At 44.1% G+C, this 17,296-nt stretch overlaps 1 protein-coding gene across 1 annotated transcript in view; it reads right to left on the bottom strand.

Annotated features, from left to right (window-relative positions):
- Nucleotides 1–17,296, bottom strand: part of cabin1 (calcineurin binding protein 1) — a 365,306-nt gene that overhangs the window by 118,448 nt on the left and 229,562 nt on the right. Inside the window, 2 exon segments of the mRNA XM_052032487.1 lie at nucleotides 3,440–4,081; nucleotides 5,592–5,688. Of these exon segments, the coding sequence (XP_051888447.1) occupies nucleotides 3,440–4,081; nucleotides 5,592–5,688 (739 nt within the window).

A 17,296-nucleotide genomic window follows, 5' to 3' on the forward strand; every position in this document is an offset into this window, starting at 1 on the left:
GTTCCAATACAACAAGGAGTGACAGTAACAGACAGAGCAGATAGGACCATCAGTAGCTTAGTGGTGGAGCTGAGGTTTTCCGGTGTATGACGGTCAGAAAGCACGTGTTGAGAAGCAGTTAGATAACTTGCATCCTAGGGTGTAAGGTGCATTCCAAGGTTTGCTTACCATTGACTACAGAAGTTTTCAAGAAAATATAAGGTGTTCACGCTGGCATTGTTTGCACTCACTAACATCTTGCAACTTTGCTAATTTTGGTACAAAGTGTAAAGAATCTTTAGCCCTTACTGATCAACTTTACACCGAGAAAGCCACATAAAGTTGATCCACTGAAATTTCTAACACTTGTCTGAATTCACAACACCACAGAAATATGCACAGATCATGTGATTTTTGTCCTAGATTTCACTTAAAAACCCCCAGGCGTTTTATGCTGTGGTAGGTTCATGATCTTGCTACTGTACCATCACACCAACTGAAGATGCACAAATACTAAATGTTAATACAGTTCGAAGTACTCTTAAACCATAAACCGAGTATTCAGTCTTCTGCTTTGGCAGTCCCTTGGGATCAAGGATGATTGTTTCCACTTCAGGTCTGAGGTGTGGAAGATGCCTGCAGTTCCTTTAACCTGGGCCAGTTGTTACACAGCAGCTATGACACAGATGACAGATCGAGGTCTTGGCCCAATGGCAAGGAGATCCAAGGCAACTAGAGGCCAGACTCTCCTACACGCATCTCACACACTCCAACAAATGCACAACTACTAAAGTATTGTCATGGTGTGATGTGAACTTCTGTTGCTGAATTATTTCAAACCTCTAGATTGCTAGTATGTTACCATATGCCTAAACAAGCATTGCTCTATCCACAATGCTTACACCCACAGAACCTCATGAGAGTCTGAAATAAAATGTACAATGTTAGATTAGAGAACACAACTGCAATTGCACTTTGAGGTAATGCAGTTGAGATGCCAATTAAAATAGATGTCTAGAATTAAGCAGGTGCACAGGACTAATGGAAGGCACCAATGGAATGCACTACATCTGGATCCTTCACTGAATATTCAATATTACATTAGGGACACAGCAACTAGAACAGGTCAGTGCTTCACCAAACAGAGCATGGTTGATGCATGCCCTAACTCCATTTATCTGCCTTAGCTTCATATTGTTTAATAACCTTAATTAATAAAAATCTCACTCTTGAATATTCTAACTGTTTCCCCACATGCACTCCCCTTTCGGGAAGAGTTTCAGATTTCACTGCCTCTTGTGTGAAACAGATTTCACTTCTGAATTTTCATCTGTTCTTGATTCTTCCACTAATTTAAATAGTTCATATCTCTAAATAAAATGCATTTAACTTTTAGACAGCCAAATCAGATCAGGATTCTTCTAAATTCAAACAATTGTTAATACTAGCCACGTTTACATAACACAAGGATAGGTTTATCTCTCTGTCCTGGTATAATTTTTATGAACCTATCCCATCCCCTCAAAAGCAAGCATTTTCTTCCTGAGGTACAGTATCTAAAATGAAATCTGCTCAAAGCTATGGGCAACTGAGGCAGACACCTGCACACCTCAATATAAAGGCCGAAATTCTACTGGCCTTTGCTTTGTCTTTTGTATCAACTTTAAAGATACTTGGATCCCAAATCTCTTTGTTCCCTGTCATTAAAAAATTATCTGTTCTTGAGTTGAGTTTCATTTGAACTTGATTTCTCATAGCAGTGCTCTTTCTCTTAAGTCATCCATTACCAATTGCAATTTCTTGCTTCTACCTGTATCACTTACTGTCCCGTCCAAACTTAGATATAAAATTTTCTATTTTCCATTCGTCATTAATAAATATGGTGCACAACTGAAGCCCCAAATGGACCCCAAGCAAGTTCCTATGTCTGCACTTTCTCTGTAACTGTAACACTTTAGTCTGCATTCTGTTATTGCTTGTAGTACCTCGATGCACTGATGTGATGAAATGATCTGTATGGATGGCATGTAAAACAAAGTTTCTTACCGTATCTCAGTATATGTGACAATAATAAACCAATTTATCCATATTGTGACTACTTTTAAGACTGCATAGGAGAAGTTTTAATCCCTGAAAATAGGTATATTTGGATTAAGAGTGATGTGAAACTTGGAAAAAAAATGTCAATACTGATCCTAGCCTGTAACTTTAATAGAGGCAGAACAAAGGGTGAAGAGCCAACCACTCCCAGAAGGGATGGGTTGAAGGTGGGTGTCCATTAAATACCAGATAGTGTGTGCTCAGATTTAACCTACCTTCCAGGTTTACCCCGGAAGGTCAGATTTCCCTTGGCAGATGGAGAGAGGGTAGGACTGCTTTTTTAGCCAAAGTACCCTTAGAGCACTGTTTGTAGGTCAGGAGGTAAACAAACCCCAAACTCAGCTACTTGTCTGTTCATTGCTTGAACTGCGCAACCTCCATCAAGGATCGCTGACCTCCACCCCACCATGCCACTTACCCAGCTGCACACCCCTGACCTGCTCTTGGAAATGGCCTCCTCCAAAGTGTTCCCACCCAAAATCAGGCCGACCTGAGCAGGGAACCTGCTGGGGAAAATATCTGAGCTTAAGTTTGCAGGCATCTGGGAAATCCCAACCGAAACTTCTCCTCAAATACACAGAGTGCACCCTCATAACTATCAGGGCTAAGTAAAAAACTCAATATGTGCTCCAGTATAAACTTTTTTTTATCCAGTATGATTCATGCACACTGTACTGTCCTACGCTGGTCAAGGACAGGAGATCTGCACATTAACTTTATAGCTAGCAAAGGAAGGAAATGCATTTTATTTCTCCTGATCAGGGATAAAGAACATTTTGGAAACTACTGGCAATTTCTCTGATGCAGATGATATCAGTGACGTTAGTGGGAGTGAGGTCATGGACTATCTTCCAATATACCTCACTATTTGAGGAAGGATTGGTTCTTTACGCAAAACCATTAATATTCCACACATAAAATATACTTACTACCAGAAAAACATCTCAACTACCTGTCATCTTGGTTTTAGTGGGCAAAGTCTTCGTTACTACCCCACAGTTTATTTACACTTGCCCCCATTTGCCTTCACTAGGGACACATAGCTGGCCCCCAGATTTAGGCATTCCATTTTTCTTTTTGATGTAACATAAATGAAATTTATGATACAGACACATCCCAGTGCAGTTTCACACCAATATTAAGCAATATTGAAATGATAAAGTGCCCTCCTTTTAAATGAAGATTCACCATAGAATTCATAACCAGGTGTACCCGCACAAGATATTGGGACATTTTACCAGACAAAATGCATAGAGTAATTTTGAGATTCCTCTTGCATCCATCATAATTTCACATTTTTAAACCATGATAAATAGTTCTTTTAAAAATAAACTTTTAAAACATAATATCGATGCCTTACCTGTTTAATCAGCATGTAGGTCTCTGACATGATTTTCTCAATCTTCCCAAGATCAACAGTCATAACCTTTTGACCTTGCTGCCAGACTCTGTAAGCATCCAACAGCAGAGTTTTCCCAGATTCGGTGTCATCTATGAGCTTTCTCTTCCTGCCCGTTTTTCTGACCACTTGGCTGGCCGTGACATATGATGTCCCTGTTGATCCCTGCTGTTTTGAACTGATGCTCAGCTCCTCCAAAGAAAGTTCAGCAGGTTTGCATTCAGGGCCCTTTCCCTCAGTAAGGCCAACAGTTTTGTTGTGGTCCGTATCCAAACCACCAGGAGGCCTGAACGAAAAATCCAATTTTCCTTGTGCAGCAGAGCTGTCAAGTTCCATTGGTTCATCTGCGCCAGTGCACGGTTTGCTGAGCTCACCCATAATTGCATCATTTTTGTCCCCTTGCTCCATCTCCATAGACTTGGGGGATTGGTCCCTTGGAATATCCTTTACTCCATTTTCTGAGTTTTTTAGCGGCCCCTCAGAGATGGTGGGCTTTTTTGCCACAACACCTTTGTGCTCCTCAGCATTTGGCTTGTTTGAAACATCCGATGTCATCTCCCCCATTGGAGAAACTATTGATTTTGGAACCTGGTCTTCGGATACCTAAGCAATGAGATGGGATAATGGAGGAACACATTCATTAAAATGAACCCATTTAACAGTGCTTCACTTTCACACTTTTTTCCAAAACAAATACTCCCACGCCTCCTCCACTAATTCACATCAACTTCCTCTTTTTAACCTGTATATATCCATAGTGTTATCCCAGCGCAGGCTAGGAAAGGACTTCCTCTCATTACCTTCTTGTTTCATAGAACATAGAAAACCTACTGCACAATTCAGGCCCTTCAGCCCACAAAGCTGCGCCGAACATGTCCCTACCTTTACTAGGCTTACCCATAGCCCTCTATTTTTCTAAGCTCCATGTACCTATCCAAAAGTATCTTAAAGGACCCTATCGTTTCCGCCTCCACCACCAATGCTGGCAGCCCATTCCATGCACTCACCACTCTGAATAAAAAAATGGTGGTGGAATGGAGCATGACATCTCCTCTGTACCTACTCCCCAGCACCTTAAACCCATGTCCTCTTGTGGCAACCATTTCAGCCCTGGGGAAAAGCCTCTGACTATCCACCTGATCAATGCCTCTCATCATCTTATACACCTCTATCAGGTCACCCCTCATCCTCTGTCGCTCCAAGGAGAAAAGGCCGTGTTCACTCAACCTGTTTTCATAAGGCATGCTCCCCAATCCAGGCAACATCCTTGTAAATCTCCTCTGCACCCTTTCTAAGGCTTCCACATCCTTCCTGTAGTGAGGCGACCAGAACTGAGCACAGTACTCCAAGTGGGGTCTGATCAGGGTCCTATATAGCTGCAACATTACCTCTTGGCTCCTAAATTCAATTCCACAATTGATGAAGGACAATACACAATACAACATATGCCTTCTTAGCCACAGAGTCAACCTGTGCAGCTGCTTTGAGCGTCCTATGGACTCTGACACCAAGATCCTTCTGATCCTCCACACTGCCAAGGGTCTTACCATTAATACTATGTTCTGTTTCATTAGACAGCAGCCATCTCAAGTCTGACAGAGGCCCAGCCACCTAATTTACCCACCATCAGGAGCAATTGTATTCCTGGTGCGGCAGCCAGAAGAGTTCAGTCTCCCTCACCAGAATTGTCACTATGCTATCTTGATGAACTTGAAAAGTATCATAAAATGTAAACATAATTTACAAGTCAAAAAATAAACAGAATCAAGTCCCTGGCAGCAAGCACGTGATGTCTGTACCAAGTTCCCAACACTGGTCAACATTCCTAGAGGCGACACTTTAACCAGACACGCAAAGAAAATAAAACAAAGAGTGCAATTGCTGGAGATCTGAAATGAGAACAGAAAACACTGGAGCACTCAGCAAGTCAGGCAGTGTCTGTGGAGAGACGTTTTCAACCAATGCTGACTGACCTACTGAGAGATTCTAATATTTTCTGCTTTTACTTCAGTCATAAAGAGAGTAGGCTATCCAATTTCCAACACTGTCCAATACAGAAAAGGCACATCAAAACCTTCTTAACAATTAACTATGTAATAATTAACAGCATTACCCCAGATAATTCCTTTAAGTTGTCCTCAAGCACCTTTACTGTGAAAATTAACGCCCGCTTGGCAAGCACTTGACGATCCACATCACGCAAATATTTTCTGTGAAAAAGACCAGAGGGAAATCCATAAGAATAGATCATTATACATCGATTAATGGAAGCACACATGAGCCATTTCCTCAATGGCAGCTGAAGAGAGATCTCAATCGATTCTAGAAAAGGGAACAATCACATCTCTCATCTCAGTTTCTGCAAATACTCCAGATTTTATTTATGCAACAATATCCAGGTCTAAATGGAATGGTGGATTTCCAAGCAAGTTAAACCAGCTTAACCATACAGATTCAAAGACTAATTCTAATTCAACAGCATAGCACTGGATATTTGGTGAGTTCTGTATTTTGAGAGGAAACTGGAACCCAGCAATGAAAACTGAAGTGAAAGTCTCTGCCTTCCAATTTCCATTCATGCCTGTACTCAGTGACCTATTTTGGTACCCCACCTATTTTCACATCCTCATCCTTGCATTCAAATCTCTCCACCTCATCCCTCCTTATTTGTATAATATCCAGCCAGACAGAACTCTGGTCTCTTGCTCAGTTTCCCTTTTCTTTGTACTCCCACTGGTAATCAGGTTTTCTTCTGTTGAATCCTTAAGGTCTGAAATTCTGTCCTGAAAGCTCTGTGATTACATTACTGGGAAAGTAATCCAGTGACATGAAAGAGTAACCCAGAGAAATGCCTTCAAATCCCACAATGGCAGGTAGATAAAAGCAGCTATGTAACAATGATTACAGGTATTGCAATAACTCCATCCAGTTCAATAGCAAGCTTTAATCTGCTGGCTCTCATCAATATGACTGATCTCTAACCTCTGATCCACACGATTTTGTTTGACTCAACTGCCCCATGACTGCCCAGGAAATTAGTCAGTTCAAATGCCGTTAAGAAAAGGTAGTAAATGTAGGGCTTGTCCACATCACATGAATGAATAAAAAGAAATTCATCTCCTAAGGGACAATAGTTACTGAGATCAAGGTTCCCCTGCATAATGCCTTAAGTACTTTGGCACAGGAATCATTCCAGGAACAGATTTTAAAATATCTTCAGGCCAATTTTGTATAAAATTCTCTGCTTTCAATACCTGAAAGAAACTTCACGAGTGTAGTAATAACAGCAGGCAACAAAGAAAGGGTATTGTTTTCAAGGACAATTTGTGCTGTGTGGTATTAATTTGGGCACCTATCAATGGAAGTGACTAAGCTGGAGACAGCCAGAGGTGGTCTGATAAGGCAGCTGCCATACAAAGTTGTCTTCATATGGTTCCAATCTCTTTCAATTTATCACTTAAGATAATAATCTGTAAACATAAACTCTTTCAAACAGATTTATCCTTACTCTACATGAGACTCTTAAAAAAACTCAAACTGTTTCTTTAATGTAAGCTAATAGAATATGCCTCCTGCCTACAATGGAATAGAACATGGAAGGTCTTGTTTTAAGATCTAGCATGGACTACCAGAGAGAGGTCACAGGCAGAACACGTGCTTTTTCAAAAGGGTGAGTGTCCCAGGAAATTTCCCTACTTTAAACAAGAGCCAATTCCTATGAAATGGAGACTGGCCTGATCAGAAAGAAGCAAAAATTGTTCTAGCATTGAAAAGTAATTCTGAAATTCAAACTAATATCTGCCAGTTTTTTGTGTCTCAACTACGTAGTCCATTAATTTAAGAAAGTCAAATAATTGCAAAAGTATCAAAATCTCACAGATTGGATGCCATAAATAGACTTGTAATACTTCTATAAAATAAACAAAGGATTACCACAATAACAAAAGAAACAAGATATAGCTTATGTTTTTCAAAGAATAATAATCAATTATGGCTATTATTCTATACTTTACATTACCATATCAACCCTTTAATCCACCTTTTGTTTTACTGGTTGCCTCAAAGAATGATAACGGGCCCTGGTCGCTTATCCATTTAGTACTTGAATCTGCCCAATGAAGGATCTGACTGCACTTGAAGCACTCCTATGCTAATGTGTGGAAGACCAATCTTCCTGTACTTAAAAGCAATTGTCACTCACTTAAAGTTTAAATACTTTAATCTAACTGTCCCGGTTAATTTGAAGTTATATTCAGAGTTTATCCTATATGTGTAATATTTTATAATAACTCATGGTATCTCGCTCTAACCTCTTTACTTTCTGGCTAAAGTGTGTGGGATTTTTGGGCTTCCATGGCACCTATTGCAAAGTTTGAATTAGTCTTTATTCAATCTTCTTGATTTTCTTGGAAACTGGCAATCCTGGTAATGCCAGCATTAACTAACCACCCCCTAGTTACATTGCAATTGTAGCAGTTGCTACCGTGGAATGAATACAAGACACTAGTCGTAGAGTTTCAGAACAGAACTGGTTTATTTTCCCACCTTGTGCGGGCCTTTTAAGAGAGCCTGTTCCCGCCCACTCAAAACGGCAATGACGTATACGCCACGTCACCAAACCTTTCCCGCACGCGGGTTCTCCCTGTCGCTCGGGGAAGACGAAGGCCCACCACCATCTTGGGCCTCGCCGCTTCAACGACGCGCGACCCGACTGCCGAGCCGGTTCGCTTGCTTGGACAGTGAGTCACTACACAACCCCCCCCCCCCCCCCCCCCAGAACCAGCGATACAGTCCCCAAGGTCCGCGGGCTGTGTTAGCCGTTGCTTAGGAGGTCGGCCTCTGCGTCGCGGTGCTGGAACCTCGACCGGTTGTTGTAGATCTAAATGGGCCAGTTTGAGGTGGTCCATCGTGAAGACCTGTTCCTTGCCCCCAATGTCCAAAATAAAGGTGGACCCATTATTCCTGATGACTCGGAACGGCCCCTCATATGGTCGTTGCAACAGTGCCCGAAGTGTGCCCCTGCTAACGAAAACTAAAAGTCTCGTAGTTCTTTGGGCTCACAGGATGGGGCTTGACCATGCCGCGAAGTGGGAATCGGTGCCAAGGTGCCGAGCCTCTCGCGCAGTCTTTGCAGGACTGCCGTGGGTTGTTCCCCTTGGTCCCGAAGGCGGGTATGAAATCCCCTGGGACGACCAGGGGCGCCCCGTACAGGAGTTCAGCTGACAAAGCGTGGAGGTCTTCCTTGGGGGCAGTGCGTATGCCGAGCAGGACCCAAGGCAGTTCGTCGACCCAGTTAGGACCCTTCAGGCGGGCCATCAAGGCTGATTTTAGATGGCGGTGGAAACGTTCCACTAACCCATTTGATTGAGGGTGGTAGGCCGTGGTGGTGTGCAGCTGCATCCCCAGCATGTTTGCTAATGCAGACCAGAGGCTGGAGGTAAATTGGAGGCCCCTGTCTGAAGTGATGTGGGCCGGAACACCAAAACGTGAGATCCAAGTTGTGAGCAGTGCCCGGGCGCAGGAATCAGTCGTGATGTCAGATAGAGGGGTTGCCTCTGGCCACCTCGTGAACTGGTCCACGACGGTAAGGAGGTACTGGGCTCCTCTTGAAACTGGCAGAGGACCAACGAGGTTGATGTGGATGTGGTCGAACCTTCTATGGGTAGGCTCGAACTACTGTGGCGGGACCTTGGTGTGTCGTTGAATTTTCGATGTCTGGCAGTGCGGACAAGTCCTGGCCCACTCACTGACCTGTTTGCGCAGTCCATGCCAGATGAACTTGCTGGCGACCAGTCAGACAGTTGATCTGACGGACGGGTGCGCCAACCCATGTATCAAATCGAAAAAGCATCTCCGCCAGGCTGCGGGAACTATAGGGCGGGGTTGACCTGTTGCGATGTCGCAAAGGAGGGTCTGCTGACCTGGACTGACTAAGAAATCTTGGAGCTGCAGGCCCGAGACTGTGGTTCTGTAGCTGGGCAGTTCGTCGTCGGCTTGCTGTGCATCAGCCAGGGCTGTGCAGTCGACACCCAGGGACAGGCTGTGGATGGTCGGTCTGGAAAGTGCGTCAGCAACGATATTGTCCTTCCCAGAGACATGTTGGACATCCGTTGTGAATTCGGAAATGTAGGACAAATGTCTCTGCTGACGAGCTGACCAGGGGTCAGAGGCTTTGGAGAAGGTGAAGGACAAAGGCTTATGGTCAGTGAAGGCGGTGAAAGGCCTGCCTTCCAAAAAGTACCGGAAATGCTGGACCGCCAGGTACAGCACTAGAAGTTCCCAATCAAAAGCGCTGTATTTCAGTTCAGGTGGTCTAAGGTGCCTGCTGAAAAATGCCAAGGGTTTCCAACTGCCTTCGATTAGTTGTTCCAGTACCCCACCAAGCGCGGTGTTGGATGCATCCACCGTGAGGGCGGTTGGGACGTCTGTCCTAGGGTGTACAAGCATCGTGGCATTTGCCAGGGTGTCCTTGACCTTAACAAAGGCAGCCGCAGCCTCGTCGTTCCAGGCGATGTCCTTGCCCTTACCAGCCATCAGCGCGAACAAAGGGCGCAGGATACGGGCTGCTGCAGGGATGAACCGATGGTAAAAGTTGACCATCCCCAGGAATTCCTGTAGGCCTTTGACTGTGTTGGGGTGGGCAAAATGGCGAATAGCATCCACCTTGACGGGTAGGGGTGTTGCTCCATCGCTGGTGATTCTGTGGCCGAGGAAATCGATAAGAGTCAAGCCCGAATTGGCACTTGGCCAGGTTGACCATGAGGCCGAAATCACGGAGACGGGAATACAATTGGCGGAGGTGGGAAAGGTGTTCTTGGCGGTCACGACTGGCGATTAGTATGTCATCTAAGTAAATGAACGCGAAGTCCAGGTCTTGGCCTACCGCGTCCATCCGCCGCTGGAATGTCTGCGCGGCGTTCTTAAGGCCGAACGACATTCGAAGGAACTTGAAGAGGCCGAATGGGGTGATAATCGCAGTTTTGGGGACATCATCGGATAGTTGTTCGAGGAAGGCCTGTTCAAACATTAGGCAGGGCTTGTGTCCCTCAGCCAATGCCAGCATCTCATTCATTAGGGCGGATGGGGATCTGTCCCCCAGGCCATCGAGATGAAGCAGGCGGGTGGCACGCTCACAACGGGAGAGGCCGAAGGTCCGAATCAGAAAGTCTTTGAAAGGCGGGTACTTATCCCCCTCCGGAGGAGACTGGATGAAGTCACTAACCTGGGCGGCTGTCTCCAGTTCTGTTCTGAAACTCTACGAGTAGTGTCTTGTGTTCATTCCGCGGTAGCAACCGCTACATTGGTGACCCCGACGGTCCAAACGGATTTTGGACCTGCACAATGGATGACAACGCAGCATCCAACTCAGTGGCACTCAAGCTGCCCACCTTTCGGACGCTTCGTCCCAGCGTCTGGTTTCACCAGGCCGAAGCGCAATTCCACCTTCGGCGGATCACCTCCGACTCCACAAAGTACTACCATGTGGTCAGCTCTCTGGACCAGGAGACAGCCTTGCGCGGGCCTTTTAAGAGAGCCTGTTCCCACCCACTCAAAACGGCAACGATGTATACACCACGTCATCAAACCTTTCTCGTGCGCGGGTTCTCCCTGTCGCTCGGGGAAGACGAAGGCCCACCGCCATCTTGGGCCTCGCCGCTTCAACGACGCGCGACCCGACCACCGAGCTGGTTCGCTTGCTCGGACGGTGAGTCGCTACACGATTCATCTTTTGAAGGTGAGAATGTGCATCTTTGATGCCATTTAATACAATGAGTTTACTCAGCCAGCACAGCTATCCTGTTCATGTAGATTGGGGTCACATGAACACTAGAACAGGGAAACACAGCAAATTTCATTTCCAAATGGACATCAGTGAACCGGCTGGGTTTTTAACAATTTTTCATGAGCTTCATGATTGTTTTTTTACTTAAACCGTTTTATTGTATTTCTATAGATGTACAGTGGAGAGCATTCTGACTAGTTGCATCACAGCCTGGTATGGAGGCTCCAATGTACAGGATCGCAGAGGCTGCAGAGGGTTGTAGACTCAGCCAACTCCATCACAGGCCACCATCGAGGATATCTTCTGTATTGTGCTGTATTGTTCTATGGTTCTATGGTACATGACAGTTGCCCATAGGATACTGTGAGGTCTGGTTCTAGCAGGGGGCGTTTCCAGTAGGGTAAAACCATGATCTATATACAAGAGACATTTCCAGAATATGTAATGTGAGTTTACAACAGCTATCTGAACAACTACCCAAGTAATAACCAAAATCTGTTTAACCAGCCATCACTTTTCCCACATATAATATCTTAATCCAAACAGATTCTGAATGCAGCAACAGCGGTCTTTTCCCCCTTTTGGCCAGAAATTTGAAACTAGCACACAATTTATGCTAAAGTTACCAATCTTCCAGAATTACCTGAAGTGCATTACAGCCAATGAGATGAATATTGGATAAGAAGCTAGTGAGAACTCTCTGCCCTTCTCTGAAATAGAGCCATAGGAAAGTCTGTGTCCACCTGAGGGCAGAAGTGGCTTCCATCTGAAGGCTGGCGTTCAGACAATGTAGTAGTCCCTCATTTCTGCACTAGAACATCAGCCTAAACCTTATGAGCAGCTAAAGAAATTAATCTATATTCTTTGGAATTCAGGAGAATGAGGGGTTCTTATTGAAACCTGTGATCATGAGGAGGCCAGAACAGTGCTGATATTGAGATGTTTCCACTAGTGGGAGAATGAGGAGACATAGTTCTATGACTAAGGGGCAGCTATTTAAAAGTTAAGTGCATAAGCACTTCAGGCATTGTGGAATTTCCTACCTAAGCATTTTGGAGGCTGGATCATTGGAGGTATTTAAAGAGGAAGTAGAAATGTTTTTGAAAGATCAGGAAGTTGAGGGCTATGGGAACTGGCATAAAAGGGGATGAGATCTGGAGCAGATCAGCCATTGAATGGTAGGACAGGCTGGGGAGGCCAAGTGGCTTAGTCCTGCTCCTCTTTTCTTGTGTTCTTATGTCTGTGCTCACAAATGAATTCCCATTGATGTGGTACAAAACTCCTGGTACGTTTGGAATTGAAATGCACAGGTCAATACTTTCAGGAAAGGTAAGGACAAACAGTTGGGGTGGCCATAGAAATAGGAATGAACTTTATTATTTCAAACATCCCTGACAATGATGGAGTCATGGAGAGAAACTATATCACCATCGTTCTTAAACACCAATTAGTAAAATGTTATAAAACCAAATTTCCCCATTTAAATTTGTACTCCACCATGTAATCTGTAGGGTACATGGGGTAAAAACAACCACAGGTATCATGCCTCAAGCTGAATAGCTAAGTAGAAGTTATATAATAAAAAGATTGTTTTTTTTTTGGTGAAATAGACGAACAAGTGAATTTTGCTTAATCTGGCTCTAAAATTGAAGAGAGAAAGCAGACAGGATCCTCCACATTTGGTCTGTAGACAGCAATTTCAAAAATGCAGATATGTGATTTGTGTGCAACTGCATACACATCAAAAGAGGAAGGAAACAGTGCCAATCCAGCTTAAAATGGCAATGTCTGACTTGCACACAACTCAAAATGGCAATTTTCCTTCCATGAACAGCACTACAGCACACAGGCAGACAGCACAGGGAACGGTGAAGAGACTTCAATTATATAACGGCTACAGATATTACTTTAAGATAAGGAGGATGAGGACACAATGTCCTTTCACCTCTGCAATTTAGGTTTGAATTCAATCCTGGTCTAACTGGATGAAAATCTTTTCTCTCACCTCTAATTTATCAAGTGGCATAAATTTAAGTAATCCCAAAGCAGCAGATAGTCAGCAAGTTTTAACAACATAAACTAGCAATAAATTAACAAGTTCATTCAAGTGCTACAATGATATCTGTTGCCATATCTGTGCAACATGACTTGAGATTGAGCAGCTCGGACTTATACTTAATGGAGTTTAGAATATGATACATGACCTTTTTGAAACAAGATTCTGAGGTACTTCGGCAGATTAGGGAGGAATCTAGTTTCAAAATAAGTGGTCACTCATTTAAGACAGAGATGAGGAATATTTTATCTCACTGGGTCACAGATCTTTGGAATTCTCTAAGCATGGTGCAGGGGTCGAGGTTACAGAGGAGATGAATCCAAGATCAGATCAACCATGATCAAAGGTGGAGCAAGATTGTAGGGCCACATGACTCACTCTGCTCCTACCCTTTTGTTCATATGTAGGCTGGCATTTCTACGTACGGAACATGTACCAAGATAAACTTCTTAGTCAAACAAAACAGAGCTCCTTTGACAAGAATCGGCAAAATCAAAGAAACCTTAAAGTCAACAGAATTGGTGGAAAAAAAAATAAGGGTAACTAGAGTTTTAGCCTCCCGAGATCAGAAGAGAAATGTACAGTTTCATCTCCTCTCAGTGATATGTTAGAAAGCGAGCAGCCTAGAGATTCATTTGCTCCCACACAGGAGTGTTAAAACAGAGCTGAGTTCTGCCCTAGTGCTGTTTTAAAATGTTGCCTCAGGTCCATCCTCAGTCACCACGCAGATGCAACAACATAGGCCCCTTTAGTTTTCTCCAAAGCTTCCCTATATGGAAAGTGGCTGGCCCTAAAACGGCCTCCAACTGAACCTCACACAGCTGCCGGTTCTTAGCCAGACAACAGCAATGTTGGAGCTGTAGTCTTCCAATGATTCCACATAACTCCAACAGAGAGGCCGATGAAGGGAATGCCATATTTGTCCATTTGGATTTTCAAAAGGCGTTTGACAAACACAGCCCATCCAGTCTCTCCTCAGAGCTGAAACATTCCATCCCAGGGAACACCCTGGTGAATCTCTGCACCCTATCAAATGCAATTACATCCTTTCTATTGTATGGCCACCAGAAATGCATACTCTCCTCTAGCTGTGGCTGAACTAATGTTTTATATTATTGCACCGTAACCTCCCTGCTCTCATATGCTCTGTCCCAGCTAATAAAGTATCCTGTATGCCTTCTCAACCACCTTATGTATCTGACCTGCTGCCTTCAGGAATCCTTGGACAGGTTCACCAAGATTCCTCTGTCCTTTAATATACCTTAAGATCCTGCTATTCACTGTGAATATCTTAGCTTACTGATCCTGCCAAAATGCAACATCGTATATACGTATACAATAATTGGCAGGGACCTTAGGAGTACTGACGTACAGAGAGACGTTGGGGCGCAAGTTCATAGGACCTGGAAAACAGGTGGACAGGGTAGTGAAGGAGGCATATGCCTTCATAGGTCGAGGCATTGAGTAAAAGAGTTGGGACGTCATGTTGGAGTTGTACAAAATATTGGTTAAGCAGTTCTTGGAGCGTTGTGTGCAGTTCTGGTCACCACACTAGGAGGAGGATGTGGTAGTATTAGAAAGAGTGCAGAAGAGATTCACCAGGATGTTGCCTGGAATGGAGGGCTTTAGTTACAAGGAGAGATTGGATAGGCTGGGTTCATTCTCACTGGCACACAGAAGGCTGAGGGGTGACTTTATACAGGTTCAAAAGATTATGAGGGGCATAAATATGGTAGGTAGTCAGTCTTTTCCCCAGGAGTCTAAAACTGGAGGTTCAAAAGTGAGAAAGTAGAAATTAAGAGATCTGAAGGACAGGATTTTCACACAGAGGGTGGTGGTTATATGGAATGAGCTGACAGAGGATGTGCTAGACACAAATACAATTACAGTGTTTAATAGGTATTTGGACAGGTAGTTTGACAGGAAAGCAGTAGAAGGATACAGGCCTTCCGCAGGCAAATGGGATTAGTACAGATAGGCATCACAGTCGGCATGAATGAGGTGGGTTGAAAGGCCTGTTTCTGTGCTGCACAGCTCGATGACTGTAAAGTCCATCCGCAATGTCTGCCCATCTTATAAACACATCAATAACATTCTGTAGCATAAGACTACCCTTCTCATTTTCAAGAATATCACCAATTTTCATGTCATCTGTGAGCTTGTTGATCATATTTCCTACATTCATATCCAGATTGTTAATATAACAAACAGTAATGGTCCCAGCACTGATCCCTGTGGCAGACCACCGGTCACAGGCTTCCAATCACAAAAACAACCCTCCACCATCACCCTCCACCTCCAAGTCAATTTTGGATCCTATTTGCTAACTTGTCCTGGATCCAATGGGTTTAACATTTGGCCCAATCTTCCATCTTGTCAAAGGCCTTACTGAAGTCCATGTAGACTACATCACCCGCACCACCCTCAACTCACTCAGTTAACTCCTCGAAAAATTGAGTCAAATTAGTCAGACAAGATCTCCCTCTAACAAAGCCCTGCTGACTATCCTTGATTAATGCCTCCACTTCCAAGAGTAATCATGTCCCTCAGAATTCTTTCTGATAATTTCCCCACCACTGACGTCAGACAATGGCCTGCAACCTGGCATCCCTTCACTCCTTCTAAACAAACGGTAACAATTGGCCAAGAGGTTTCATTAAGCTGTTATTTTGATTTAAAAGGAAAAGATTTTTAAAGTTGAGACCTTTGGAAGTGTCACTACATTTCTTGATGATTAGAATCCAGAGCACCAGATTTAACCCTTTAAATATAGAAAGATCATTGTTCACTGTAACACATATGCTAATGCATTTGAACTTATCATAAAAGTCAAGGTTGTAGGTAGATCTGTGGCTTGTGTCTCCAAGTGTTCAGTGAATAAGAGTGCAGAAGGTTAACTGCTATCATAAGAAGTATGTTTGTAGATATCGTGCCTGATCCTTGGCCTATGGCTCTGATTATGAATGAAGCTCTGAGCAGGAACGAATTGCCCATTAATAGCTCCAGGTAGTCACTTTAAAGTAGTCTTAGCCCCCACTATTACAGAAGCAAAAGTTACTTAAAGCACCACATTCTACTCTGATGTCCCATTACTGGAGCCTTTTACCATTATAACAAAATGTTTATACAGAGATCAAAGCCTGACAATCACCACCATGAGTCACCACAGTGACTTCACTCCCAACCCTTAATGTTTTCTCCTCAGAAAACAGTCAGGCGTTCTGATGTCAGTGGCACCCATTGTTCGACACTTTGGGACCTCCAACAGATTGCCATTGAACATAACCTTTGTGATTATGAGATGTTGCTTCCCTTGCCCAAACTAGAGAACAATAATTCCCTGGCTCCCTCTCAGGTCCAAACAGGCAGATTGCAAGTCTGAAAATAAAGGTATACTTTTCATCAATCTTACACTTTGGCATCTAGGATCATACAGCAATTGATGATAAGTTGTTTCAAAGTAACAAGATCGGCATCAGCCTTTATGCTTCAACAGCTGGAATCCAATCCAGAGAAGTGAGTTAAAGCATTTAGGGAGGGGCATTAAGACAAAGGAATAAACAAGAAACGGGAGGATACTGACATGTGGAGGATATGTTCACAGATCCTTCAATAAAGTGGTTAAAATGAGCCCAGGTATAGATTGCTGCCGGCGCATGTTCCTCCAGGCCCCCACTCCCCCACCCAACACCACTCTCTGCTCCTCCTATCCCTTCCTGCCTGGGGTCCCCGTCTCCAGGCTTCGCCTTCTGTCGCCTCTGCCCATGTTTCTTCCCCCATCTACTTCTCATTCTGCATCTCACCTTGCACCTCCACCAGCCCACTCCCAGCTCCCCCCCATCCTCTCCCCCTACCCTGCCCTGTCCTCCTGCTCCCCTTCTTGTTCCCTCCCCGACTCTCCAGGCACGGTAGTGCAGCGGTTAGCGTAACGCTATTCCAGCGCTGGAGACCTGGGTTCAATTCCGGCCGCTGTCTGTAA

The sequence above is a fragment of the Pristis pectinata genome, chromosome 17 (genome assembly GCF_009764475.1).
Source record: "Pristis pectinata isolate sPriPec2 chromosome 17, sPriPec2.1.pri, whole genome shotgun sequence".
NCBI classification, from domain to species: domain Eukaryota; kingdom Metazoa; phylum Chordata; class Chondrichthyes; order Rhinopristiformes; family Pristidae; genus Pristis; species Pristis pectinata.